Source organism: Andrographis paniculata, unplaced genomic scaffold (genome assembly GCF_009805555.1).
Source record: "Andrographis paniculata isolate CXL003 unplaced genomic scaffold, ASM980555v1 Contig87END, whole genome shotgun sequence".
Classification (NCBI taxonomy): Eukaryota; Viridiplantae; Streptophyta; class Magnoliopsida; order Lamiales; family Acanthaceae; genus Andrographis; species Andrographis paniculata.
Genome location: NW_026137625.1, coordinates 2,144,677 through 2,171,905, shown reverse-complemented (window position 1 = coordinate 2,171,905; position 27,229 = coordinate 2,144,677). Strand labels below are relative to the sequence as shown.

Below are 27,229 nucleotides of genomic sequence, written 5' to 3'. Positions count from 1 at the left end.
CGTTTGCCGAATTCTAATCTTTCTCCGAAGCCTAGCACTGTTGTTTCAAGTGCCTCGTGCAGTTCCAACATATCACCTGACTTGCATCTTTCTTGTCCTTGTTTTTCGACTTCGACTTTGACCATTCTTGATTTTGACCATTTCCTTTCGCCTTAGATCTACCCTTATTTTTGGCACTAAGGGCAGATCCAGATCCAAATTCAGTCGAGACATTCTCCGGAAAGGTTAGTCGAACCACACTCATCGTCTTCTTGTCGATCTTTTTGTATTCGGCGTCATCCATGTTTTCGGGTTTCTCCTTGAACACCGCCTTTAGATATTTACCATACATGTAATTTTCTATCTGCATCTTCTATAAATCGAATATTGACAGCACGACGATCACCCATCTTAACTCCCACAAATGAATCTAAGACTCTTATGCCACTTGTTACGGAAATTTCAGAAAATCAATAAGAGACAAACAAGGACACAAGAACACAATAATTTGGTTACCCAATTCGATTAGAATGATCTACGTCTTGGGGCGTTGTCAAACCATAAATTTTATTATAGAATATGCAAATATATACTAAAGTGAGAATACATGTCTATACCAATAATATTTAAATTATATCTAAATTATATCCAAATTATATCCCTAAATTTTAAGATATAATCATAATTTATATCCCAACAATTACATTTTTATATAAATTAATAAATTAAAATATAATATTATGTAATACATGGAGTATTATTTATATATTACTCCCTCCGTCCCGCATACCATGTCTACGTTGTCGTTTCTGTCCGTTCCACATATCATGTCACTTTCCTTTTTTGGAAAATGATTACACACTTTAATCTCATTTAAACTTTTTAATTTTAATTAAACTAATTAGTTATCTTAATCTTAATTTATAATTATTTATATTATCCGATAATTATTTTCACTAATACATTCTTAATTATCTACTAATTACACCCCTCCTAAAATACCGTGTCTACAGTGTAACAGACACGGTATGTGTGGGATGGAGGGAGTATTAGACAATAAAATATATAGAAACAGATAATTATTATGAACTTATAAAATTATAAAGGTAACTAAGTGGAGGTAACGATTCTATAACGAATATTAAAAGAAAATAATTTGAATGTTTATGTGGATATAATGTTGACATAAGAGATAAAAAAAAGTAATATAATAGAAACACTCACCGTAGCCGATGTTTTTATTATATATAAAAGATGTGGATCCCATTATTTCGATTTTTTTGCATTTTTTCATATTTTAAAAATTAACTTAATATTTTTTAATTCTCATTTAAATACATCATTAATGATGATATAATACTAGTTAATGAAACTAAAAATGAATTATTACAATTTCTAAATTTTATAAGTATTTTTAAAAATTCTACCTCTTTTATAAAATCAATTTATATTAATTACAAATAAATAATTATAAAAAAATCGTTCTCTATAAAATGATATTCATATTGTATAGATTTTTTATTGCAATAAGTTTTAAAATATTTAAATATTTATTTTAATTTTTTAAATTATTTATATTAATTTATTTTAAAATTATCAATATTATTAATTATATAAAAAATAATAAAATAATATAACAATTCACTATTATTAATTAATTAAATATTATTATATATTAATAAGATGTTCTTAATAAAAATATGTCAACTATGTTGGGACGAAATGAGTATATTATATTCTCTCGGTCATTTAAATATATTCAAATATTTGAGTACAAATTTTAATAAAAGAATAATAATTGTTAATATTTTTTATCTCTATAGCAAAAAAAAAATACAACAAAAATAATGTATCCTTTTATTAAAAAAAAAAAAAAATACTCCCTCCGTCCCATAACAAAGTATTCATTTTTTCATTTTAGTCCGTCCCATAACAAAGTATCAATTTTTTTTTTTTAGTAAATTTAGTATCTACTTAACATTACAAATACCCTTACAAATTATAATATATTACACAAATGCCATTACACACATACCAGTAAGATTATTTTAGTCATTTCTACTTTATTTCTACCATATCCCAATATAATACTAATATTTTTAAAACTATATGTAAAAAGTAAATGGATAATTACTTTGGGACGGAGAAGTACTTTCGTATGAAAAAATACAAATTTATTATTATTATTTTTTTGTTTAGAAAAAATAAGTTTGTTTGTTTAAGTAGGAATTATAGCGTTAAGATTTTGTTTTTATATTTTGTTTTTTAGTAGTAAAATAAGTACCAAAAGAAATTGTCAGATCTTTTATAATTGACAAAAAAGGGAAAACGAATACTTTTAGACGAGGGATGGATCCGATTATTAAATGTATTTAGGTAAAACCTATTTAATTATTTTTAATACTTTCAGATTATGAAATAAAATTGATTCACGCGCCACGCGCTATATATATATATATCATACTGTGCGTACGTTCAGAGAGAGTGTTCTGAAGAATACGTACGGACCCATGAAGAGTTGAAGGATGAAGAGTTGAAGGATTGCAGCTAGAAATCGAATCGGAATGGCTAGTACATTGACCGGCGACGATCTGGCGAGGCTAAACGCCGGCAGGAAAAGTTTGGCGAAGTCATCGGGGCGGCGGAGCTTCGCGGAGGTGTTGCAGCGGCAGTCGGATGTGTTCTACAGTTTCCGAGCTAGTGTAGATGGGGAGGAGGAGGAGGAGGAGCTGCGTTCGGCGGCGATCGAGCGTCTTCCGACCTACGATAGGAATGGCGAGAGCACAATCGCCAAGGCGCTCGACGACGGCATGGTTAAAGCCAGTGAGATCGACGTTAAGAAGCTTTGCGGCAAAGATAGGAAGGAGCTGCTGGAGAAGGTATTCAAACTAGTCGATGAGGACAATGAGAAGTTTCTTCAGAGGATAAAAAGCCGCGCGTATAGGTACGGTGATGGATGAATCGAACGATTTTGCGACGCACAGTTGTGAATCTACTGTGTGATTGAGCAGCTTATTTGATTGTTCTCGTGTTGTCATTTCTGCAGGGTTGGGATCGAGATCCCCAAAATCGAAGTACGATACGAGAAGCTATCGGTTGAAGGATATGTGCACGTCGGGAGCAGAGCACTTCCCACTCTGCTCAATGCTACAATAAATGCAATTGAGGTATCTCCCGCCATTTTCTATCTAAGGGAAATTTTTTATGAAATGTTTTGGTACTTGATTACGGCAAATGCGATTATCTTCATAAGAAACCCTAATATTTGTGGCAATGAAATCTGTGATTGTTTAACTATAAGGAAAACATAGAGCAGAATTAACATTTTATCTTCAAGATGTTGAATTGTAATCCATCCCTTTGAATGGTAATCAATGGCACTGGCAGGGTTTTCTTGAAGCAATTAGGATAGTTCCTTCTAAGAAACGAAAGATCACGATACTTAACAAGCTCAGTGGCATTGTCAAACCATCGAGGTTTGTGTTTTTTCAGATTTGAGGAATCATCTTATGTTATTTAAAGTTAATTCATTCGTGATTCTTGTTTTTCTACTGAATGTAAATCATTTTAGTGCACTTGTTGTATGTCAGGTTAACCCTACTGTTGGGTCCACCTGGTGGAGGGAAATCTTCATTTCTCCTTGCACTTGCAGGGAAGCTTGATGGTAGTTTAAAAGTATGCTTTCTTTGTTATGTCTTGAATTATGCAGCATTGTGGTTTCGGATTTTCTGCTGTTAACAATAAGTTTATTGTACAGAAATCTGGAAAGATCATGTATTGTGGGCATGAATTTAGCGAGTTTGTTCCTCAAAGGACGGGTGCTTATATAAGTCAGCATGATCTTCATTATGGAGAGATGACGGTGAGGGAGACACTTGGTTTCTCGGGCAGGTGTTTGGGTGTTGGGTCACGATATGATATGTTGAAAGAACTCTCAAGGCGGGAGGCAGTGGCTGGAATCTTACCTGATGCTGAGCTTGATGCATTTATGAAATCAGCATCAATCTCAGGACAGGAAACCAGTTTGGTCACGGATTATATTCTCAAGGTTGCAATTTTTTCATCATGTACTGTTTCATTGGATCTTGCCCTTCAGTTAAGTGACTAACTGTTTCTAGTCCTTATTACAGATACTTGGTTTAGATATATGTGCAGATACTATGGTTGGTGACGATATGAGAAGAGGGATTTCAGGAGGACAAAAGAAAAGAGTAACTACTGGTATGATTTGATCACCACAGAGTAACTTTATAACCTAAAATTAATCAGTTCAAAATGTTTTAGTTTTGCTTGTGTTAATCCTATTTGATTTTCATCATATGAAATCTGCTTCATTTGCTTAAATTCGTTGTTCAAAGTGATTTATCATTACACTTTTTAGGCAAGTAATTCCATTTTTGGAGTTTTCGTGGTAATTACAATATTGAGTGCTTTTGGTTACCAATTGAATTCTTGAGTTGAGTTGAAAGTTGGGTTGGAGTTGATTTATTTAATTAATATTTGGTATATGATGTAATATGTATAATATTAAAAAAAATTAAAATGTGCATTTAATTATTTTAATAATTATATATTAATAAAATATATACAATATAGATATCATTTTATAAAGAATAAAATTTTATCTAATACAAATAAATATAAAATATAAATATCTATTTATAATTAATATAAATTATTTTTACTAATAAATATTGAGTTTTGAATGTATATTAATATAAATATTTATTTATAATTTATATAAATTATTTTACTAATAAATATTGAGTTTTGAATGTATATTAATATAAATATTTATTTATAATTAATATAAATTAATTTTACTAATAAATAAGACGTTTTGAATGCATATAAATATATTTATTTATTAAAAATACTGATAAAAATAGAAAATTTTGAATGGCCCCTTAGGAAAAAAGAATTAGGCACATGGTGCCGACTGGGCCTAAATGGTAACCAAATTTTGGTATTTCAGTGAATAAGAACTTCAAGAACCAACTACATTCTCCCAAATTGATTCTTTATGTGCTTCTATTCTTAATCAAACTGAATGACAGGGGAAATGCTTGTTGGACCTGCGAGAGCACTTTTCATGGATGAAATATCTACTGGGTTGGACAGTTCCACCACTTTCCAGATTGTCAAATGCATGAGACAAATGGTTCACATATTGGATGTGACCATGATCATTTCACTACTGCAACCTGCTCCAGAGACCTATAACCTTTTTGACGACATTATCTTACTGGCAGAAGGTCACATTGTCTATCAAGGTCCCAGAGAAACAGCCTTAGATTTCTTCAAGGGCTTGGGCTTCAAATGCCCTGATCGAAAAGGAGTTGCTGATTTTCTTCAGGAAGTGACATCAAAGAAGGATCAAGAGCAGTATTGGTACCAGAAGGACAAGCCATATAGATATATATCTGTTCAAGAAATGGCAGAAACCTTCAAGTCTTTTCACGTTGGCAAGACCATCAGTGAAGAGCTCAGAATTCCTTATGACAAATCTAAGACTCATCCAGCAGCTTTGGTGAAGAAAACCTATGGAATTCCCAACAGGCAACTCTTTCGCGCTTGCTTTTCAAGGGAATGGTTGCTGATGAAACGAAACTCTTTTCTTTATGTATTCAAGACTGTTCAGATAACAATCATGTCCATAATATGCTTCACAGTGTTCTTTAGAACACAGATGCCATATGGTCAATTAACCAATGGAGGCAAATATTTCGGAGCTCTTTTCTACAGTCTTGTCAATCTCATGTTTAATGGGATGGCTGAACAAGCACTGACAGTATTCAGATTGCCAGTCTTTTACAAACAAAGAGATTATTTGTTCTATCCTGCTTGGGCCTTTGCATTACCCATATGGATCTTAAGAATCCCTATATCACTCCTGGAATCCACAATATGGATTGTGCTAACATACTACACAGTTGGATTTGCTCCTTCTGCTGGAAGGTATGACATTCAACTAGCTTTTGTTTCTCTGTCATAATTTTCATACTATTTTAACAAGTTTTTCTTCACCAACAGCCTGTAAAATATAATTTCCTAATAGCTTTATTACTCCAGGTTTTTCCGGCAATACTTGGCATTATTTAGCATACATCAGATGTCTCTTGGTTTGTTCCGATTCATTGCTTCAGTTGGAAGAACTCAAGTTGTTACTTCAACACTAGGGACCTTTTCCTTGCTTGTGATCTTCGTCCTCGGTGGTTTTATAATTTCCAAAAGTAAGCTTTCAAAAATGCCTTTTGCATTGGATAACTTTGATGTGAAATATGTAATAGCTCACCAAAAAAGCTTAAGATATTCCTCAGATGCCATGCAATATTGATATTTATTTCTCCAATGATAGATGACTTAGAACCATGGATGAAATGGGCATACTATATTTCTCCCATGAGCTACGGACAGAATGCTATTGCAATAAATGAATTTCTTGATGAAAGATGGAACAAAGTATGCTTCTCCTTTGCATTCCAGTGATCTTGAATTTCAAATTATTTTCATTTTTTGTGTCGACTTTCAATTTCTTTGTCCATGATTTTGAGACCCTTCAATTAATACTTGTATTGTTTCTCCATGCAGCCTATGGATCCCAACAACAAGCTGCCTACAGTAGGGAAAATCCTCCTCCAGGAAAGGGGTTTCTATACAGATGAAAAGTGGTTTTGGATTTGTGTTGCTGCACTCCTGGGATTTTCTATTCTCTTTAACATATTATTCATTGCAGCACTGACTTTCTTGAATCGTATGTCCAGATCATTCCATCATTCACTATTTTACACCTGTTAAATGGAAATTATGGTGCTGATCTTATTCTAATACATTTCCAGCTTTGACTGAATCAAACACAATGCTGGAGGATGATGACAGCAAAAATAAGAATAATTCAGCTAAAGGTACTACTCATTTTCATATTCAGTATCCAGGAGAAATTGAAACTTAAATTTAAGAATTTTCTGATTATCTGGCTTGTAAGCCTTTTCACCTCATGTGTGATCTTCTGAACATCGAAAGAAATTTCTGCAATAAAGTTGGTCTCTTACTGTTTTAACAAATTGCTTGCCTACATTTGTAGATGAGGAAATGAAAGAAATAAGTTTGGACGGCTCTCCTATGCACACAGCCCCAAAAGTGATGGCTTTACCTTTTCGACCTCTGTCACTTGTGTTTGATAATGTTAACTACTTTGTCGATATGCCAGCTGTAAGTTGCTGCTTCACATTCAATGTGTACTGTTAAGTTCACTTAGTAATGATAACTATGAGTTTTTGTGAACTGAAGTGTAGAATTGTGATGACTTAGGCTAAAATGTTTTTTTTTTATATTTTTTAAAAGTAGTAACAAATATAAAAAGAATCACTCGAATGCATTTGGCATGTGTCGATTTAATCAGGAAATGAAAGCTAAAGGCGCGCAAGATGATCGTCTCCAACTACTTCATCATGTGAATGGTACTTTCAGGCCAGGAGTATTAACAGCGCTTGTCGGTGTCAGTGGTGCTGGCAAAACAACCTTAATGGATGTTTTAGCCGGAAGAAAGACAGGTGGATACATTGAGGGGAATATCAACATTTCAGGTTACCCGAAGAAGCAGGAAACATTTGCTCGAATCAGTGGATACTGCGAACAGAATGATATTCATTCACCTCATGTCACAGTTTTCGAATCTGTTTTATATTCTGCCTGGTTACGACTTCCAAAAGAAGTGGAGGAAGCATCAAGAAAGGTTGTAGTTCCTTTAAAGCATCCCTTTCTTATATAAATACAATAAATTGAATGATCTTTTTGCTATTAACCAAACTATTTTCCTTCGATGAGTAGGCTTTTGTCAATGAAGTAATGGCATTGGTGGAGCTTACATCATTAAGAAATTCTTTAGTCGGGATTCCTGGAGTCAGTGGCCTTTCAACTGAACAGAGAAAGAGGCTAACAATTGCTGTGGAGTTGGTTGCAAATCCATCAATAATTTTCATGGATGAACCAACTTCCGGTCTCGATGCCAGAGCTGCTGCCATTGTAATGCGTACAGTGAGAAATACAGTCGATACAGGCCGGACTGTAGTCTGCACAATTCATCAGCCTAGCATAGATATATTTGAAGCTTTCGATGAAGTATAGTGCCAAATCTATATATGCTTTCTTGAACTAACACAATTTCTACTTCATCATTCTCTTGTCTAGTTCAATAAACACTTGAGACTAATAATTTAGCTTGGTGCAGCTACTATTGTTGAAAAGAGGAGGGAGGGTCATCTATGCCGGGCCTATCGGTTGGCGATCTCAGAACCTGATAGAATATTTTGAGGTTAGTAAGATCCTCCTACAGTTCGTTCATCTTTAATTGAGAACATCAAGCAAGCTATTGTGATCATTCTTATCGATGTTTTGCTCCATTTCAAACACGGTTATTTTGTTGTGTGACAGGCTATTCCCGGGATCCGAAAAATCGAAGATGGATACAATCCAGCTACATGGATGTTGGAAGTAACTACAACTGCAATTGAGAATCAACTTGGAGTTGATTTTGCAGATATTTATGCCAATTCATCTCTTTATAAGTAACGCAAAAGTCTTGAATTCTTTACAGTGTCATATATTATGGTTCATTATTCTCTAAAAAGTATGATCATTGTCCATCAAATTATTTTTTCAGGAGGAATAAAGATCTTATAGAAGAACTCAGTACTCCTCCACCAGGTTCAAAGGATCTCAGTTTCCCTACAAAGTACTCTCAGCCATTTATCACTCAGTTCAGAGCTTGCTTCTGGAAGCAGTTTTGGTCGTACTGGCGCAATCCCAAATACAATGCCGTACGATTCTTCATGACAGTCGTCATTGGTACAATGTTCGGCATCATTTTCTGGCAGAAGGGACAGAAAACGTAAGTCTGAGTATTGTTTAGATTGAGTTTACTCTAAGAACTTGCTTTGTTTTTGTCGAATTCGTTATATTTTCTTCGACAGCGCAAAACAACAAGATCTTCAGAACCTCGTTGGAGCTATTTATTCGGCAATCCTCTTCCTCGGCGCCACGAACTGTGATAGCGTGCAAAGCGTCGTTTCTGTAGAGAAGACAGTGTTCTATCGCGAAAGGGCAGCTGGAATGTACGCAGCCTTGTCTTATGCAATCGCGCAGGTACCATAATTTATTCGCCGAGCAATTTCCTTAACTACGACAAAGATGAAAATGCAGCCATTTTTCTACACACACTTAACATTTGCAGGTGGCTATAGAGATCATATATGTCGCAATACAAACACTGGCGTATGATCTACTGCTGTATTCGATGATCGGATTCGACTGGAAGATCGACAAATTCCTATGGTTCTACTACTTAATCTTCATGTGCTTTGTCTACTTCACTCTATTCGGAATGATGCTCATTGCGATCACCCCCGGCCTACAATTCGGCGTCGTTATGGTCGGGTTCTTCCTCAGCTTATGGAACTTGTTCTCCGGCTTCCTTATCCCCCGAACGGTATGTTAATTTTGTTAAAATATATTTAGAAGCAATATATTACATTTATGGTAGTTATCTTATTTAACAGATTCGTAGGATTTTTGTCTTATATTCTTATGATTGGAATAAAGAATTTTCATATTCTCATAAATTTAAGTGTTTCCGTATGGAAAAATAATTATATGTTTGTGTATTGTATCGCAGAAAATCCCGATATGGTGGAGATGGTACTATTGGGGTTCTCCGATGGCCTGGACGATATATGGCCTTGTAGTCTGTCAAGTTGGCGACGTGACATCTCCGATGGAGGTCACCGGAGTTGGCCAAATTCCGGTGAGGGAGTTCCTCAAACAGTACTTCGGATATGATCACGACTTCCTGCCGGTAATCGGCTTCATGCATCTGGTTTTCGTCGTCTTCTTCGCATTGATCTTTGCCATGGGGATCAAGAATCTCAACTTCCAGAGGAGATAATCGATCGTATTATGGTACATTATGTTGAAATGAGTTGCAGATGTTACTTTGAAGCTTCGCTGTACAGGTACGTAAACACCCCTTTGCTTTTTGGCTGTAGTTTTGGTTAGGGAAAAAAAAAAAAAGGAATTTTATTAAAAATCATAATAGTAACGATAAATAATGTGGACAAAGATGTTGCAGAAAAATTTACTGGAAGTGATTGGAAATTGTTGAATAGGAGATGACCATAATTGGAACAAAGGATAATAAAAAATATATACGCTCCACAGCAATTAGTTTGGGTTTGACCTAGAATTAAAGAAAATGAATATTTTATTAAAACATTCAAAGGGTGTGTTTGTTTGGGGGTTAGGATTTTGGGCTGGAAAAAACAGGTGTTGACAGTAATGTTATAAAAAATAGGTGTTTAATTTGATACTTTTTTTGTGTGGGGGATTGGGGGAAAAAAAAATTGGATAAACAGTGTAAATTCAATCCAATCTCCCAAACAAACACACCCAAAATGTATTTAGGGTATTTTGAAAATTTAGTTAGTAATTATAAAGGATGAATTTTATTTTTTAATAAAGGTAATGATATTTGTAGTAAATAAATATTCAACGAAGGATATTAATTAAATATTAACTTTTTGATTTTTTTTTAAATATAATAATAAGATAAATTTAACCATTGAAAGAGAATAAATATTTATTGAATTTGAAAACTTTAGAAAAGAAAGTATAAAACATTTACAATTTCTCACCTCTCAAAATTAGTATATCAAATATTATAAATATTAAATAAATATACTATAAAAATATAAATAAACAAATAATTAGTAAATTAATAAAAAATAAATTAATATCATAAATGCTAAAAAAAATTAATATTAATATTAATATGTATATGTATATGTATATGTATATACATATATAAATAAATACATGTTGGGCCAACATGGACTCTCTTTTCATGATGGGCCTTGGGCAAAGGCCTCTATCGCCAGCCTAGGACATGCACTGCGTTTAAATAAATTTAGACACAACTCATAAGTAATTAAAATCATTATCATAATTATAAAATATAATATATAAATATCGTAACAAAAAATAATTTATTGAAAATTTATTTAAGTTTATTTAGCTAGTATACAAATTAGAGCTATTTTACCTTAATGTTAAGCCATGTATTAAAAAAAAATATATATAAATGGATCGAGTCTTCTATATTATAGATACGAGAGTTTTTTTTTATAAAATTATATTCCAAAAATACACAAGTGTATTTCGAGTTTCAAATATGCAAATATATGAGAACTTTTTATTGTAAATTGTGAAATTTTTTATTTATGCACAATAAAATATTTTTATCTTGATAAAAATTTGGATCATATATAAATATATGCTCCCTCCTTGTCATATCTATCTATTTGTTTACTTTTTGTATGGAGTTTTAAAATATTAATATTATATTGGGATGTAGTAGAAATAAATGTAAAAAGACTAAACTAACATTATTAGTATTGTATGATATAAAAGTAAAGACATTTGTGTAATACTCCCTTCCTCCCATATCTATATATCCATTTACTTTTTGCACGGAGTTTTAGAAAAATCAGTATATTGGAATGTAGTAGAAATAAATGTAAAAAGACTAAATTGCCCTTATTAGTATTGTATGATATAAAAGTAATGACATTTGTGTAATATATTGTAAATTATAAGGGTAATTCTAATATTAGGTTGATAGTACAATTACTAAAAAAGGAAGTAGATACTTTGTTATGAGACGGACCAAAATAAAGAAATGAATAGATTGTTAAGAGACAGAGAAAGTATGATTTACCGTTATCAATAAACTGCGAAATATATGTCTCATATATGTCTATGCTTCTTCACAATATCTTTAAAATGTTGTGACATTGTTCGATTCGAACACATGGTGTGATTATTGTTGCCATCAAGCACATCATGTGAATGGAAATCGACATAGAGGATTCACCTCATGTGGAGTGATATTCGAAACCATCATGCAACAATTCTTCAAGAATGTCTGGCATCGTACATCATTTGAAATTTCTATCGTCGATGACTCAGTCGAGAGCTTGCAAAAGAAAAAAAAAAAGAATTGAATTTAGGTGTATCGATGGATTCAAAAATTTTGTTCTTGTAACTGTTATTTTCAAATTTTCTACTATTTAAAATTGCAAAAGTATTCATGATTTCTTATAAGAATTATATTAATTTTTAAATACTCCCTTCATCCCATATCTACATGTTCATTTATTTTTTGCACGGAATTTTAGAAATATTAGTATTATATTGAGATATAATAAAAATAAAGTAGAAATAACTAAAATGACCTTATTAGTATTGTGTGTGATAGAAATGTAATGACATTTATGTAATATATTGTAAGTTATAAGAGTATTTGTAATGTTGGGTAAATAGTACAGTTACTACAAGAAAAAAAAAAAGAATACTTTGTTATGGGACGAAATAAAATAGAAAAATTGATAGTTTGTTAAAGGAAAAAAATGAATATAAAATATCGTATCAAAATTAGCATGCAAAATCTTTAAAAATAAATGACTAGCCATATACACCCTATAATTTTAAATTTTAAATTTTAATTTTAAATTTAAATGAAGAATTATATATTTTCCCATATTAATTAATTAATTAATTAATTAATAATTGATTAGTCATGTTTTTTCCCCCAAACATCATATTCTCTATTAATGTGATTTTGGGGTCATAAATAGGAGAATCTAGCTTGTGTTTAAATAGGGGAATCTAGCTTGTATTCAAATATTTTTTTGATTTTATTGAATGTTAGTGGATTTAATTATTTAATAAAGTAATATGGTTTCACACTTAAATGAAATAAATAAATAATCTCAATTTTTTTTCATTAGATTAGATCCCAAAATTAATTCAAAGCTTCATATTATATATATATACATATTTAAGAAAAAAAAAAGAAATTCAGCATGAGTGTAATTTGAATAATTTGAACTTTTTTATTATACAATCTCATTATTAATTTAGAAATTTATTAATTTATTTACAAAACATCACATTAAATTATTATTGAAACACATAATACAAAAACTTTTCGCTAAAATGGTCCTCCGGTACCGGAGTCGCCGCGCTGGCTGCCGTTACTGACGTGGCGCTAACGTGGCTGACACGTCATCGCCACGTAGATGCCACATCGAATGACCATTTTAGCGAAAAAAAATTACTTACGGGACTATTTTCAGACATGATTCACTTAAATTTCTAGAATGATAAATGAAGACTAAAAAAATAGTTTATCATACTTTTTAGAACATGTTTCAATGGATGAGATTCGGAATATTTGGTTTAAATTTATACCTTGGATATGTGTCTTTAAATTTTGCAATAACAACAACACTAATAATAATAATAATAAAAATATCAAATTAAATATATAATTTTTATTTATATAATACAAAAAAATATTTTAAATGTTACATCAAACATCTATCCATATTGCATCAAGTACTATTTTAATTTATTGTATTTTACATGTATATTTGATCCATATATACTTTGAATAAATTTCTAGGTTTTGTAATGTTTTAAGCAAAACCCAAAGCAAATATGAAAAAAAAATAAAAAATTTAAAATTAAAAGAAAATTATGAAAGTATTGCATTAAATAAATTGGTTCAATTTCCTATTATTTATTTTGCTATATATATATATATATTACTCCCTCCGGCCATCTAACATGTAAAGTATAATTAGTAAGTAATTAAAAAATATATTAATAAAAATAATTATTATTTAGTAAAAATAATTATAGATTAAGATCAAGATAAGTAAATAGTTTAATTTAAATTAAGAAAATTATAAAATTTAAAATTTAAAATGCTATTAAAGTGCATAATTATATTTCCAAAAATAGAAAGGACAAGTTACGTGGAACGGACAAAAATAGAAAATAAGAACAAATTATGTGGGACGGAGTGAGTATTAAATTCTATTCTATCATGAGTAGTTAATACTCATTTCGTTTCACATAATTTCTCTATATTTTCTATTTTCGTTCGTTCTCATAACTTGTCATTTCTTTTTTTGGAAATATGATTATCCACTTTAATCCTATTTTAAGTTTTAAATTTTATAATTTTTTTAATCTTAATTAAACTATTTACTTATCTTAATCCTAATCTATAATTATTTTTACTAAATAATAATTATTTCTACTAATACACTTCTTAATTACGTACTATACTTTACCTAAATTCTCCTATCTACAGTAACACATTTAAAATATATGGGACGGAGGGAGTAAGTCTTTACTTGTGGTCCAAAATGAGCAATTGAGGATTTGAGTTTTTATAGATTTGTGAAATTGATTCTTAATTGTTAAATTCTATTATATTTGTTGGTATTTATAAGATTTTTGTGAGGAATGCTTTGGGCTATTGTTTAGATATTTTTATATGAAAAAATATTTAGATTGAGTGATAATTTATTTATTATTAATTCAATAATTGCATTTATAATTGTATAGTTGCTCAATACTGACTTATTTTAAAAAATTTACCATAAAATTTCAAAAAGTTTGCATAGAAATTAGTGAGTTATAATTAAACCTTTTCAGAATTTATTGCAATTGAGATGTTCAAGTATCTACCTAACTTTTATTATTATTATTATTTGTTGTTTTTTCAATAAGACAATAATAAAATAAATAAAGATTAGAATTTATTTATTTGTACAATCAATTTAATGGAATAAAATATATAATCGATAATAATAAAGCACATGAGTACATTTTTGGAAATCTGTGTGTTTCATTCGATTAGTTTGGAAAGAAATTTGGTTTGAGTTTGATATTAAAATAATGTTTGACGAGATATTAATGAAAAAAAAAAAAATTCGAAAAATGTAAATACTAAATAGTTAAAAATTGGGAATTTTGAGGTAAAGAAACAAACCCGACCCCATTGGAGTTTTGGAGTGTTTGTTTGAGGGATTGGATTTTATTCATCTCATTTTTTCTCCTAAAAAAATATCAAATCGAACATTTATTTTTCATTTTTTATATTATACTAAAAATTAATTTTACATTCAAAACATCACGTCAACACCTATTTATATCACATCGTACAATTATTCAAATTCAAAATTTTTACTATTCAAATCCCAATTCAAAATCCAAACCCTGACAAACACACCCTTAGTGTAAAGTGAGGGAAATTATTCAATTGATCCTTATAGATACTTGCTATATGGACGACTGTAAATTAGGGTGATAAAAATGTTTTATTACACTATTTGAGGACTGTTAAATTTAATTTAAATTTTACTATTTACAAACTCAAAATTCAAATTTAAACATCAAAGAAACACACATTTAGATTTTATTTGTTTTTTAATTGAGATGGTTGATATTTTGTGTTTTCAAACTGAAATCAATATTGTTATATTGTGTATATTTTTTTGTTAATAAAAATATACTTCATACTTGATTAGAAATTAAATATTTTTTATGTTTAATTAATTTAAAATTTATATTACAAAAATATAATCAATATGTGTGTTATTTTACAATAAAATAAATTTATACACAATACAATATATATATATGTAATTAATGTAATCAATTTAATTAAAAATAGGAATAGAGTGAGTATATTAATTTATTACTTTTAATGTTAAATTTAATACTTCCTTCATCCCGCCATAAATAACCTAATTTTTTCTGATACATCCCATAAAAATGATCCCTTTCCATTTTTTTTTAAGTTTATCGCTCTTAAATATACTTAACAAATATAAATCAATTTTATTAAACTTCTAACATCTTATAAGTAGGACCCACTCAAAACCCCTTTATTTCTATCTCTCTTCAATTAACAAATATTTTTATCTACTTTTAAAACTCCTTATTTTTTATAAAACTAATTTATGGTAACGATAAATAAATAAATATATTTTTTTATTCATTTGTATTATATAAAATTTTATTATCTACAAAATGATATCAATATTGCATATATTTTATTGAGATATAATTTTAAAAATATTTAAAATACCAACAACACTATACGTATAAAAATAATAAAATATTATCTTAACTTATTATTAATAACTTAATAACCTACACTACCTAAAATACCGTGTCCCTAACAAAAAGCTTCATATTTGGCGGGATAGAGGGAGTAGTAAATATTGAGATATTTTAGATATTCGTTTAAATTTAGATTTAATTATTTTCGATTTGGTTTTATCCATTAGATTAATTGTTACAATTATGACTCTATTTTCATTATGAATAATAACTCAATTTTTTAGTAGATAAAATATACTAATTTGTATTTATTTGGGTACATTGAAATGTACCCCTAGTCTTCAAATTTTGTTAGTATTTCTATTTAGAATCTTGATTTCCATCTGCATTTGAAATTTGAGTATTGTCTGCGTATCTCTATTTGATTCTGTCATATTTCTCAAGAGCTATGTGTCTGATTGTCTGCATATTTGTCTACGAGTCATGTTTCTCCAGAGCTATATATTTGAATGTATTGAAGAGTTCCGTTATTTTCGACTCCGATGAGAGTTCTTTTGTTTTTGATTTCGTTGAAAGCCCGGTTGTTTCCATCTCTAATTCAGTTGAGAACAGTGATTTTGGTTTTGATGCGGTGGAGCGGCATAGGCAACAACAAATGCAATTGTTTGTCAAACTCAACTTGGTTTCTGCTATACCACTTGAATTTGAGATGAAATGTTCACATAGTTTAAATATTTAGTTTAGATTTATATTTAGTTGCTTTAGATTTGATTTTATCCATTTGATTAGGTTGTTATGATTTGAGTTTATCTATTTCATACCTATTTATAGGTCTATAACAATAACACAAATTTTGAATTTTCGTAAAATATTTTTACAATAAATAACAGTTGTTTGTAATATTTTTTTTCAATAAAAAAAATATTTTTCATATAATGCATAAATTAATACTCCCAATGTCCCTTTTCAATTTACTCACTTAAGATTTTATATTAGATTAAAAAATAATATTTAATGGTTAGGGAAAGTGTGCAATAAATTTTCATATTTTTTTTATTTATATTTATATATAAAATAATTGTATGTATAATTGTATGTTTCTAATTGAAGTAAAAGTCAACGGAATTTTTGGTATAATGTGTATAATACTTTTATTAAAATAGAAAACAAATACTTTTCAGCTGAACAAATAAAAATAATAAAAAAAATATTTTGAATTGGAATGCAAACAGTATAATAATATTTATATAAATAAATATAAATCTAAAAATATTTGTAATGAAATATTGTTCATATTTATTGAAAATAGAGATGAGTCATTTCACAATTACAGTAGACGATTTTTGTGAACGGAAATAAAAAGTATAATTAACTAGTATATTTATAAATATCAAAAGAGGAAAGAGAGTGAGAAATATATTTCATTTGGTTCCGGTTTGAATCGTTTTAAATGAAATATTGATTTGAATTTTTATTTAAATAATATTTTAATATGCTATTTTTTCGAAGAAATAATATTTTTTTCGTATTGGCACTGATGACCCTTTTTTTTTGTGTGTCTCACATGATTCATTTATATTTTTAGTAAATTTATTAATTTTAAATATACTTTAACAAATATAAATCAATTTAATTAAATTTTTAATCACCTCGGCATATGATCCACTCAAAACTCCATTGTTTCTATCTATTTCCTCAATTAACAAATATTTTTATTTATCTTTAAAACTTTCTATTTTTTTTATAAAACTAATCTATGATAATGATAAATAAATAAATATATTTTATTATTTATTTTTATTATATATAATTTATTTTCTATAAAATGATATTCATATTATATACTCCCTCCGTCCGCTTACAAAGTTTACATGTTTTTATTTTGGGACGTCCAATTATAAAGTTTACGTTTCATTAAATACCCTACTTTTTTCCACAATATCCTTACTTTACATCACATCATTACTTTTACACAAAAAGGTAAGGACAAACATGTCATTACATTACTTTTAACTAGTCACTATAATTAAAATACTATTATTTCTTAAATACCGCGCTAAAAGTAAATATAACCCTTGTAAATGGAAGGAAGGAGTATATTTTATTGAGATGTAATATTAAAAATATTTAAATACATCTTTTAATTGTTTTTTGAATCATTAAATAACTAATCTCACTATTTAAATAACTAATTTATACTACCCAATTTTCGTGTCCAAACAAAAGATTTCATTCTTATTGGACGGAGGGAGTATATTTTTATTGAAAATCTTATGAATCGAATAATGTTGATTTCAATTTGAAATTATAAAAAATAATTATTTAAATATATTTTGGAAAGAATTTTGGGTGTATTTACTTATACAATTTTTACATGATTTTACTATTCTAACTTTTTTTTTTCCTAAAAAAAATATCAAATCAAACACCAATTTTTTTATAGTTATTATATTACACTAAAATTTGATTTTATATACAAAATATCACATCACAGTAATATATATTTATATCATCAAACAACTATTTCTAACTCAAAATTTTACTATTAAAAACCAAAATAAAAAATCAAAATCATACAAATAAAGTCTTTTAACTCAAATTTTACTATGAATTAATGTCTTTTAACAATATTAAAGTAAATATTTATTTTTTTAATTTTTATATTATAATAAAAATTATTTGTATTTACTATATTACATAATTTTTTTTAAATAACTATTATTCTTCCTTCCGTCAGCCTTTAAAAGTTACATTTATCTTTTACGTTATTGTACTCAACATTTAAAATATCTTTATATTTGTATAATTTTGTTTTGTACGAATATCCTTCTATTAGTATTATAAGATACTAATTCAAGTATTTTTGCAATTTTTTTTTTTTTAATTTGTATTATATTTCGATATAATAATTATTATTTAAATATCAACGCATAAAAAGTAAATAAGATCCTTAGAGAGAAGTAGTATTTAAATGCAAAACTTCAAATCCAATTTTAAAACGCACAAACAAACACATCCCTCAATTTTAAAAAATAATAAAATGTTATAAAAAATAAATAAACATGTAATATAATATAAATAGAAAATATATTGACTTTTATACAATAGTTTAAATAAAATTAATTAATAAAAATGCGACATGTTCTAGAAGTTTCTTTTTGTGAAATGTATCTCAATATGTTCGAATATGTCCGTAAAAAGAGCTTAATTGTCTTAATCGTGTGGACATTTTGAAATTAACAGAACACATTCAATGGGATCATTTCTGAATTTAGAAAAAATCATAATGTCTTAAATAATTCCATAATAAAAAAAAAATATTATTTTATATGTAACAAAAATCCGATTTAGCAAACCAAAATAATCGGTCAAAAATTATTATTAAAATAAAGTAATATAATATCGTTACATTATTCCAAATTATAATAACTTTTTGATTACCAAAATATATCATATTACAAAAAAAAAATAATTGTTATATCAAATTTGTTATTATTATTATAAATAATACGCACATTTTAAAATACACGTATCTGGACACCAATTCTCTCTCCGCGCTTTTTCTGCAAACGATTCTGCCCACGCGCCTTTAGATCCGTGTGACGCACGCGCTGCACCGAATTTATATTACAAAAATGCGTAGAAATTGCCATAATGCTCTAAAGAGTACGTAAGGATCCATGAAAAGCTTGGGGAAGCTAATCCACACTCACACTGCACTCATTTCCTGCAGTTTGATGATAGTCTGATTGAATCGTCGGAATCGGAATCGGATTCAGATGGCGGCGAGTACCTTGGCCGGCGACGATGTGAGGAGGCTGAGCGCTCAGCTGAGTTTCGGATCGTCGGGGCGGAGGAGCTTCGCGGATGCTTGGCAGCAGCAGGAGCCGGACGCCTTCAGCCGCGTCGATCGGGAGAATACCGATGAGGAGGAGCTGGTATGGGCGGCGCTCGAGCGCCTCCCTACCTACGATCGAGTTGGCCGGAGTATGCTGTCGAAGGCGCTCGACGACGGAACGTTTAAGGCCAGTGAGATCGACGTTAGGAAGCTTCGTGGAGAAGATAGGAGAGAATTGCTGGAGAAGATCTTCAAATTGGTGGAGGATGACAACGAGAAGTTTCTCCAGGGTATGAAAAATCGCGTGGAAAGGTACGTGAGTAAAGTTAACTGATAGATCGATGGCGCCATGGATGATTTTGAGGAATCGATTAGCATTTGAATTTGATGGATTTTGGTAGGGTTGGAATGGAAATACCTAAAATCGAAGTGCGGTACGAGCAGCTATCAGTGGATGGATACGTGCACGTTGGGAGCAGAGCACTCCCCACTTTACTCAACGCCGCCATTAATACGGTTGAGGTAGAAACCGCCATTGTTAGCTCTTCTGATTGGGCAAAATTCTTCCATTTTCACAATAAATTTGCTTTGGAATTGATTGATTGATCGATATTGCTGTTGAACTTGATAATTGATGGCAGAGTGTTCTCGGATTGCTCCGAATAGTCCCTTCGAAGAAGAGAAAGATCAAAATACTTGATGAACTCAGTGGCATTATCAAACCGTCTAGGTAATTGATCTCTAATAACTCATTCCAATTTCCAATTGCTTGTTTAATCTCTACCTAGTTTCGTATTCGAGTCATGGTTTGTTGAATTGCAGGCTTACGCTTCTGTTGGGTCCTCCGGGCGGGGGGAAGACGACGTTCCTGGTTGCGCTTGCAGGGAAGCTTCATGATAGCTTAAAGGTATATATATATATGTATGTATGTATATGTTTCCTTCATTTTGCAGCTAGATATTATCGATTTCGCTGCAATTAACAGCTACTTGTGTACAGAAATCGGGGAGGATCACATATTGCGGCCATGAGTTCAGCGAATTTGTTCCTCAAAGAACATGTGCTTATATCAGTCAACATGATCTTCATCATGGAGAGATGACAGTTAGGGAAACATTCGATTTCTCAGGGAGGTGTTTAGGGGTCGGGCCTCGATATGAAATGTTAGCAGAGCTCTCAAGGCTTGAGAAAAAGTCCGGAGTTGTACCTGACTCTGAGATCGATGCTTTCATGAAAGCAGCAGCCATCTCTGGTCAGAAACACAGTTTGGTCACAGATTATGTTCTCAAGGTTGTATATTATCGATCATTTCTTTTCGTGTATGTGAAAGATAGCGAAAAGAACTAATTGTTCTAATCTTTTGAATCATCGACAGATACTTGGAATAGATATATGTGCAGAGACAATAGTTGGTGATCAAATGAGGAGAGGTATTTCAGGAGGACAAAAGAAACGTGTGACTACTGGTAAGATCTCTACTGACGGCATAAGGGCCTAAATTGTTTACCTATTGATCGATCATTCGGCTTTAAATGTTAAATGTCTACGTACTTGTTCTTCATCAAATTTGAGTTTCTAAATTGTTTGCCAATGTAAAATTTTCAATCTGTTTTGTTGTGCTATATATGTTCTTATCAGATAACTCTCTTTGTCAAGATTAATGTTGTCTGTTGAGCCAATTCTTAATCGAACTGAATGACAGGGGAAATGCTTGTCGGGTCAGCGAGAGTTCTTTTGATGGATGAAATATCTACTGGATTGGACAGCTCCACCACTTTCCAAATCGTCAAATGCATGAGGCAAATGGCTCACATATTGGATCTAACGATGATCATTTCTCTACTGCAACCAGCTCCCGAGACATATAACCTTTTCGACGACATTATCTTACTGTCCGAAGGTCAGATTGTCTATCAAGGTCCAAGAGAAACAGCTCTCGACTTCTTCATGCACTTGGGCTTCAAATGCCCTGCTCGAAAAGGAGTTGCTGATTTTCTCCAAGAAGTGACGTCGAAGAAGGACCAAGAGCAGTATTGGTATCAGAAGGACCAGCCGTATAGATTCATCACTGTTCGAGAAATGGCAGAAGCCTTTAAGTCCTTCGATGTCGGCAAAAGCATCCGTGACGAGCTCAACATTCCTTACGACAAATCTAAAACTCATCCGGCAGCTTTGGTTAAGAAAGCGTATGGAATTCCCAATTGGGAGCTCTTGCGCGCTTGCTTCTCTCGAGAATGGTTGTTGATGAAACGCAACTCGTTTATATACATATTCAAGACGGTTCAGCTAACGATCATGGCTGTTATATGCTTCTCTGTGTTCTTCAGAACACATATGCCGTATGGAAAGTTAACCGATGGAGGCAAATACTTCGGCGCGCTTTTCTTCAGTCTTACAAACGTTATGTTTAACGGTGTGGCTGAACAAGCCATGACCGTATTCAGGTTGCCAGTCTTTTACAAACAGAGAGACTATCTTTTTTACCCTGCTTGGGCTTTCGGCTTGCCTATATGGATCTTGAGAATCCCTCTCTCTTTCTTACTATCAACAATTTGGGTTTGTATAACATACTACACCATTGGATTTGCTCCTCCTATATCAAGGTATGAACATGAGAATTCTCAATTATTTTTTTGTCCTTAGTTCTCAAACTGTGATTCCCTGATTGTTTTGTAATCTTTTCTTGCAGGTTCTTCAAGCAATACCTTGCATTCTTCAGCATACATCAGATGGCTCTTGGTATGTTTCGATTAACAGGTTCCATTGGTAGAACACAAGTTATTACTTCAATGATCGGAAGCTTCACCTTGCTCATTGTCTTCGTTCTTGGTGGCTTTATAATCTCTAAGAGTAAGATCATAAGCATATCTTACATCCTTACAACATTTGCAGCCAAAAAGCACTATTTTTTGTTGATAATGATATCCTTTCTTCAATCTTAGATGATCTGGAACCATGGATGAAATGGGCCTACTATCTCTCTCCCATGAGCTACGGACAGAATGCCATCGCCGTAAATGAATTCCTTGATTCGAGATGGGACAAAGTAAGCTTCTTTAAAGTCCCTGCTCTCGAGTTTTCAAATCCATCAAACGAAATGTTTACATTCTTTCTCAATGCAGCCTATACTTCCCTTGGACAATGTTCATACTGTTGGTAAAGTCCTCCTCCAAGAAAGAGGCTTCTACACCGAGGAGAAATGGTACTGGATTTGTGTTGCTGCACTCCTCGGATTTTCGGTTGTCTTCAATGTTGGCTTCATTATTGCGCTCACTTACTTAAACCGTAAGCTTTCTTCAATGATCATCCCTTATCTTATTATATACACACCTGTTGATTCAATGGAACTTGATGTTGCTGATGATATATACAATGCATTTTCAGCTCTAACCAATGCAAACACTATTATCTTGGATGACGATGAAAGCGATAAGAAAGGTAGGTACTAGTGTTCTTCATGTTTAACATCTTCATTGAGCTCTTCATCTTCTTCTTCTTTCTCCTTAGTTTCTCTGTTAGTTTTCTTACTTACTACATTTGCAGACAAGGAAATGAAAGAAGGTTCGAATAGTCCTTCGCAGGGTGCACCTAAGAAAGGGATGGTTCTGCCATTTCAACCTCTGTCCCTTGTGTTCGATAGCATCAACTACTTCGTGGATATGCCGGCCGTAAGCTCCTTCTTTACATCTTCAACATATATACATTCGCTTCGGTTATTTATATCCTTGCGAAGGACGAAAAGCAGCTTGTGATTATTGAATGTGTTCTTCCATTGTATCAGAAAATGAAAGCTCAAGGAGCTGAGGGCGATCGTCTCCAACTCCTCCACAATGTCAGCGGCACTTTCAGACCGGGAGTACTAACAGCGCTGGTCGGAGAGAGTGGCGCCGGCAAGACAACCTTAATGGATGTCTTAGCCGGGAGAAAGACAGGCGGATACATCGAGGGGAGGATCAGCATCTCTGGGTACCCGAAGAAGCAGGAGACTTTCGCGCGAATCAGCGGATACTGTGAACAGAATGATATTCATTCGCCTAATGTCACCGTTTTCGAATCTGTTCTGTACTCGGCGTGGCTACGCCTCCCTGAAGAAGTGAATGAGGCGTCGCGAAAGGTGGCATCTTGATTTTACTTTTTACCTGAATCTGCATGGATGTTTAAATTTAACCATTTGCTTTGATGAATATGATAGGCCTTTATCGAAGAAGTAATGGAACTTGTGGAGCTTAATCCTCTGAGAAACTCTTTAGTCGGACTCCCCGGCGTCAGCGGCCTCTCGACTGAGCAAAGAAAGAGGCTAACGATCGCAGTCGAGCTGGTTGCGAATCCATCCATCATCTTCATGGACGAGCCGACCTCTGGACTCGACGCTAGAGCTGCTGCCATTGTCATGCGCACCGTGCGAAACACTGTCGATACCGGAAGAACTGTCGTCTGCACAATTCATCAACCCAGCATCGAAATCTTTGAAGCTTTCGACGAAGTATGAGATTCGCGAACTTAACTCTGTTCTTAAGTCTTAAAAACGATCGGGATTAATACTTCACCTTAATTGCTGCAGCTCCTGTTGCTGAAAAGAGGAGGCAGAGTCATCTATGCAGGGCCTCTCAGCCAGCAGTCTCAGAAGCTGATCGAATACTTCGAGGTTCGATAGTCTACTCGACTGCATCATCTATCCTCTTTTCATCGAATACCATCACCATTGTTTTCATCCTGTCGCAGGCAATCCCCGGGATCCCAAAAATCGAAGACGGATACAATCCAGCTACCTGGATGTTGGATGTCACCACAACAACAATGGAGAGGAAGCTAGGAGTCGATTTCGCAGACATTTACGCCAACTCGTCTCTTTATACGTAACAACCTCGAACTCTCTCAACCTAAAGTCCTCTGTTTTTTCATCGAAAAATACTTTCTTGCAGGAGGAATCAAGAACTTATAAAAGAACTAAGCCTGCCTCCACCAGGCTCCAAAGACCTCTCCTTCCCAACTCAGTATTCTCAGCCATTCTTCAGCCAGTGCAAAGCCTGTTTCTGGAAGCAGTTCTGGTCTTACTGGCGAAATCCGAACTACAACGCTACTCGATTCTTCATGACGATCGTCATTGGACTCATATTCGGCGTCATTTTCTGGGATAAGGGACAGCAGACGTAAGTTCGATTCGTCGAGGTGATCATAGCTTTGTTAGATCTTACAATGACCCTTCTTGTGATGTTGTCGACAGTTCGAAGCAGCAGGATTTTCAGAACCTCCTCGGAGCTATCTATTCGACGGTTCTCTTCCTCGGGGCGCAGAACTGCAACAGCGTGCAAGCAATTGTCGCCGTAGAGAGAACGGTTTATTATCGCGAACGAGCAGCTGGGATGTATGCGGCCTTTCCTTACGCATTCGCTCAGGTATCGGAAAAAAAACTTTATCAGCTGATATCCTTACATATGTGGTGTGTATATATATATTCATTCGGAATGTGCAGGTTGCGATAGAGATCATGTACGTCTTCTTCCAGACCCTAATCTATGATCTGATCCTGTACTCGATGATCGGATTCGAATGGTCGATCGCCAAATTCCTGTGGTTCTTCTACTTCATCTTCATGTGCTTCGTGTACTTCACATTGTACGGGATGATGCTCCTCGCGCTCACCCCGGGCCTCCAGTTCGGCACGGTCGTGAGCAGTTTCTTCGTTAGCTTTTGGAACTTGTTCTCCGGCTTCCTCATCCCCCGAACGGTTAGCAACTAACTAACGAACGATCGATCAATCGAACGAGATCGCATTACTCGTAGCTGAAATGATTCGATGTTGTGTGTTGCAGGAAATCCCGATATGGTGGCGATGGTGCTACTGGGCTTCTCCGGTTGCCTGGACGATATACGGGCTGGTGGCTTCTCAGGTTGGCGACATAACGTCTCCGGTGGAGATCACCGGAGTCGGGCCTGTGCCCGTCAACGTGTTCCTTAAGAAGATGTTAGGGTATGATCACAACTTCTTGCCGGTCGTCGGGGTGATGCACCTCGTATTCGTGGTGGTCTTCGGTATAATCTTCGCCTTGGCAATTAAGCATCTCAACTTCCAACGGAGATAACGAGCTCGTATCACATCGATTCGCCGTGTTGCGAAAGCATCGATTTCGGAAAAAATTTTCACTCCATATTTATAAGTTTTTGTTGTTCTTGTTTGTTTGGTGTGTTGTCGCATAAAACATCTCTATGGAGCAAATAATCTTATCCGGTCGGAAGGAAAATCGAATGAACTTCGATAGTTACAAGAAAGGAAGTTCACCTAAAAGTTTAAATTAATAGGAAAATAATACTTAATTAATTACATATTATATAGTCTTTCTTCGATATAAAATCCACATGCAAGTATCCTTTTGAGCATTTTCTTGAACTCGAAAAGATCGTCCATCCCATCTCATCTTCTTATAATCCTCGGCCTCATTCCTGTGGCCAAGAATCTCCAACATAAACTTTAACTCATCTGTGGCGAAGAATCCATCTCGGTTCTTATCAAAAACATCGAACGCTTCCTTCACAATCACCTCCATTTTGTTGCTTTTGTCGCTTATTTCCACAATGGATAGGTATAGTTGTTGGAACTTATCAGGAATTGGATTCTTTAGACCTATGACGCAACCCTTTTTGAGAAAATTGCTAAGTTTCTGCCGTTACTACCACGATGAGATATGAAAAGTAATGAATGTTGCGTCTAGAACTGGCGTTTAGAACTGAGATTAAATTATTGGTTTCTGCACATAGGAGACCTGCACTTAGTAAATACATATTAAACTTAATAAATTAATAGATCACTTAATATAAAGTTAATGTAGCTGATAGTCCATATAACTAACTCACTATTGGATTTTTAATCCAACAATAGCATTTTGAACTCGTCCATGGAGATGAGTCCATCTATCTTTTCCATCATGTTATCCAACTCCTCGTCTAAAATGAAAATTCCCATATTCGCCAAAGAGCTTCGAGCTCATATTTGGGGATCATTCCATCTTTGTTGCGATCGAACATTTGGAATGTGTTTTTGAGCTCATTTGTGTCTAGTTTTGGAATGATGCTCGATGACAATGTCGAGAAGGGCATAGTACATTTTCTTTTCTCTATCTTCTCGTTGTTGATGGCGATGCCAATTCTTGGGACGAAAGTAGTAAGAGAAATAATTTGAGATAAAACAACTCTAAACAACACAAAGCTTGACATTGTTGGAGACTTAGGATAGGGAAAGGATTTGATTCTAATTGCTCGATAAGGAGAGATACAAATGGTTTAAATAGGGTGTCAATTGGCGCCTTTTTGTTTATTTTTTTTCTTTTATATATGTATATACGGCTAAGAGAGTAGAAATATTTTTTGACAGTGGCGGTATTAGTTTAGTTTAGATGGTATATAATATGTACAAACACGACTTATGTTGGGTGGTGGGGT

The 27,229-nt window shown here is 32.7% G+C and overlaps 2 protein-coding genes across 4 annotated transcripts; both read left to right on the top strand.

The window, feature by feature from the left end:
- Positions 1-2,543: 2,543 nt before the first annotated feature.
- Positions 2,544-9,922, top strand: LOC127242653 (ABC transporter G family member 34-like). Of its 3 annotated transcripts, none has more exons than XM_051262285.1 (20): positions 2,544-2,638; positions 2,669-2,923; positions 3,026-3,146; positions 3,367-3,455; positions 3,570-3,654; positions 3,737-4,027; positions 4,110-4,200; positions 5,037-5,937; positions 6,052-6,212; positions 6,338-6,441; positions 6,571-6,772; positions 7,064-7,191; positions 7,382-7,714; positions 7,810-8,100; positions 8,210-8,293; positions 8,413-8,546; positions 8,642-8,869; positions 8,952-9,123; positions 9,212-9,466; positions 9,653-9,922. In XM_051262285.1, the coding sequence occupies exons 1-20, from the start codon at positions 2,544-2,546 to the stop codon at positions 9,920-9,922; spliced, it is 4,290 nt and encodes a 1,429-aa protein (XP_051118242.1). The 3 variants fall into 3 exon arrangements, with proteins under 3 accessions (XP_051118242.1, XP_051118241.1, XP_051118239.1); XM_051262284.1 differs by adding an exon at positions 6,819-6,884 and having other exon boundaries at positions 2,544-2,923; positions 6,571-6,733; positions 7,079-7,191; XM_051262282.1 differs by adding an exon at positions 6,819-6,884 and having other exon boundaries at positions 2,544-2,923; positions 6,571-6,733.
- Positions 9,923-19,713: 9,791 nt separating this feature from the next.
- LOC127242644 (ABC transporter G family member 39-like) lies at positions 19,714-25,991 on the top strand. Its single transcript, XM_051262265.1, has 20 exons — positions 19,714-20,104; positions 20,194-20,314; positions 20,434-20,522; positions 20,615-20,699; positions 20,792-21,082; positions 21,168-21,258; positions 21,495-22,395; positions 22,482-22,642; positions 22,735-22,838; positions 22,915-23,077; positions 23,177-23,230; positions 23,336-23,460; positions 23,574-23,906; positions 23,985-24,275; positions 24,354-24,437; positions 24,515-24,648; positions 24,715-24,942; positions 25,017-25,188; positions 25,266-25,520; positions 25,606-25,991. The coding sequence occupies exons 1-20, from the start codon at positions 19,734-19,736 to the stop codon at positions 25,873-25,875; spliced, it is 4,323 nt and encodes a 1,440-aa protein (XP_051118222.1). The 5' UTR covers positions 19,714-19,733; the 3' UTR covers positions 25,876-25,991.
- The last annotated feature ends 1,238 nt before the right edge of the window (positions 25,992-27,229 follow it).

Excerpts from the sequence above, each read along its gene's own strand:
- LOC127242653 (XM_051262282.1), top strand. The coding sequence starts at position 2,544 with ATGGCTAGTACATTGACCGGCGACGATCTGGCGAGGCTAAACGCCGGC. Across the intron at positions 6,442-6,570 it reads TTGATGAAAGATGGAACAAA|CCTATGGATCCCAACAACAA; the intron begins GTATGCTTCTCC and ends TTCTCCATGCAG. Across the intron at positions 6,734-6,818 it reads AGCACTGACTTTCTTGAATC|CTTTGACTGAATCAAACACA; the intron begins GTATGTCCAGAT and ends ATACATTTCCAG.
- LOC127242644 (XM_051262265.1), top strand. The coding sequence starts at position 19,734 with ATGGCGGCGAGTACCTTGGCCGGCGACGATGTGAGGAGGCTGAGCGCT. Across the intron at positions 20,315-20,433 it reads CCGCCATTAATACGGTTGAG|AGTGTTCTCGGATTGCTCCG; the intron begins GTAGAAACCGCC and ends AATTGATGGCAG. Across the intron at positions 23,231-23,335 it reads CGATGAAAGCGATAAGAAAG|ACAAGGAAATGAAAGAAGGT; the intron begins GTAGGTACTAGT and ends CTACATTTGCAG.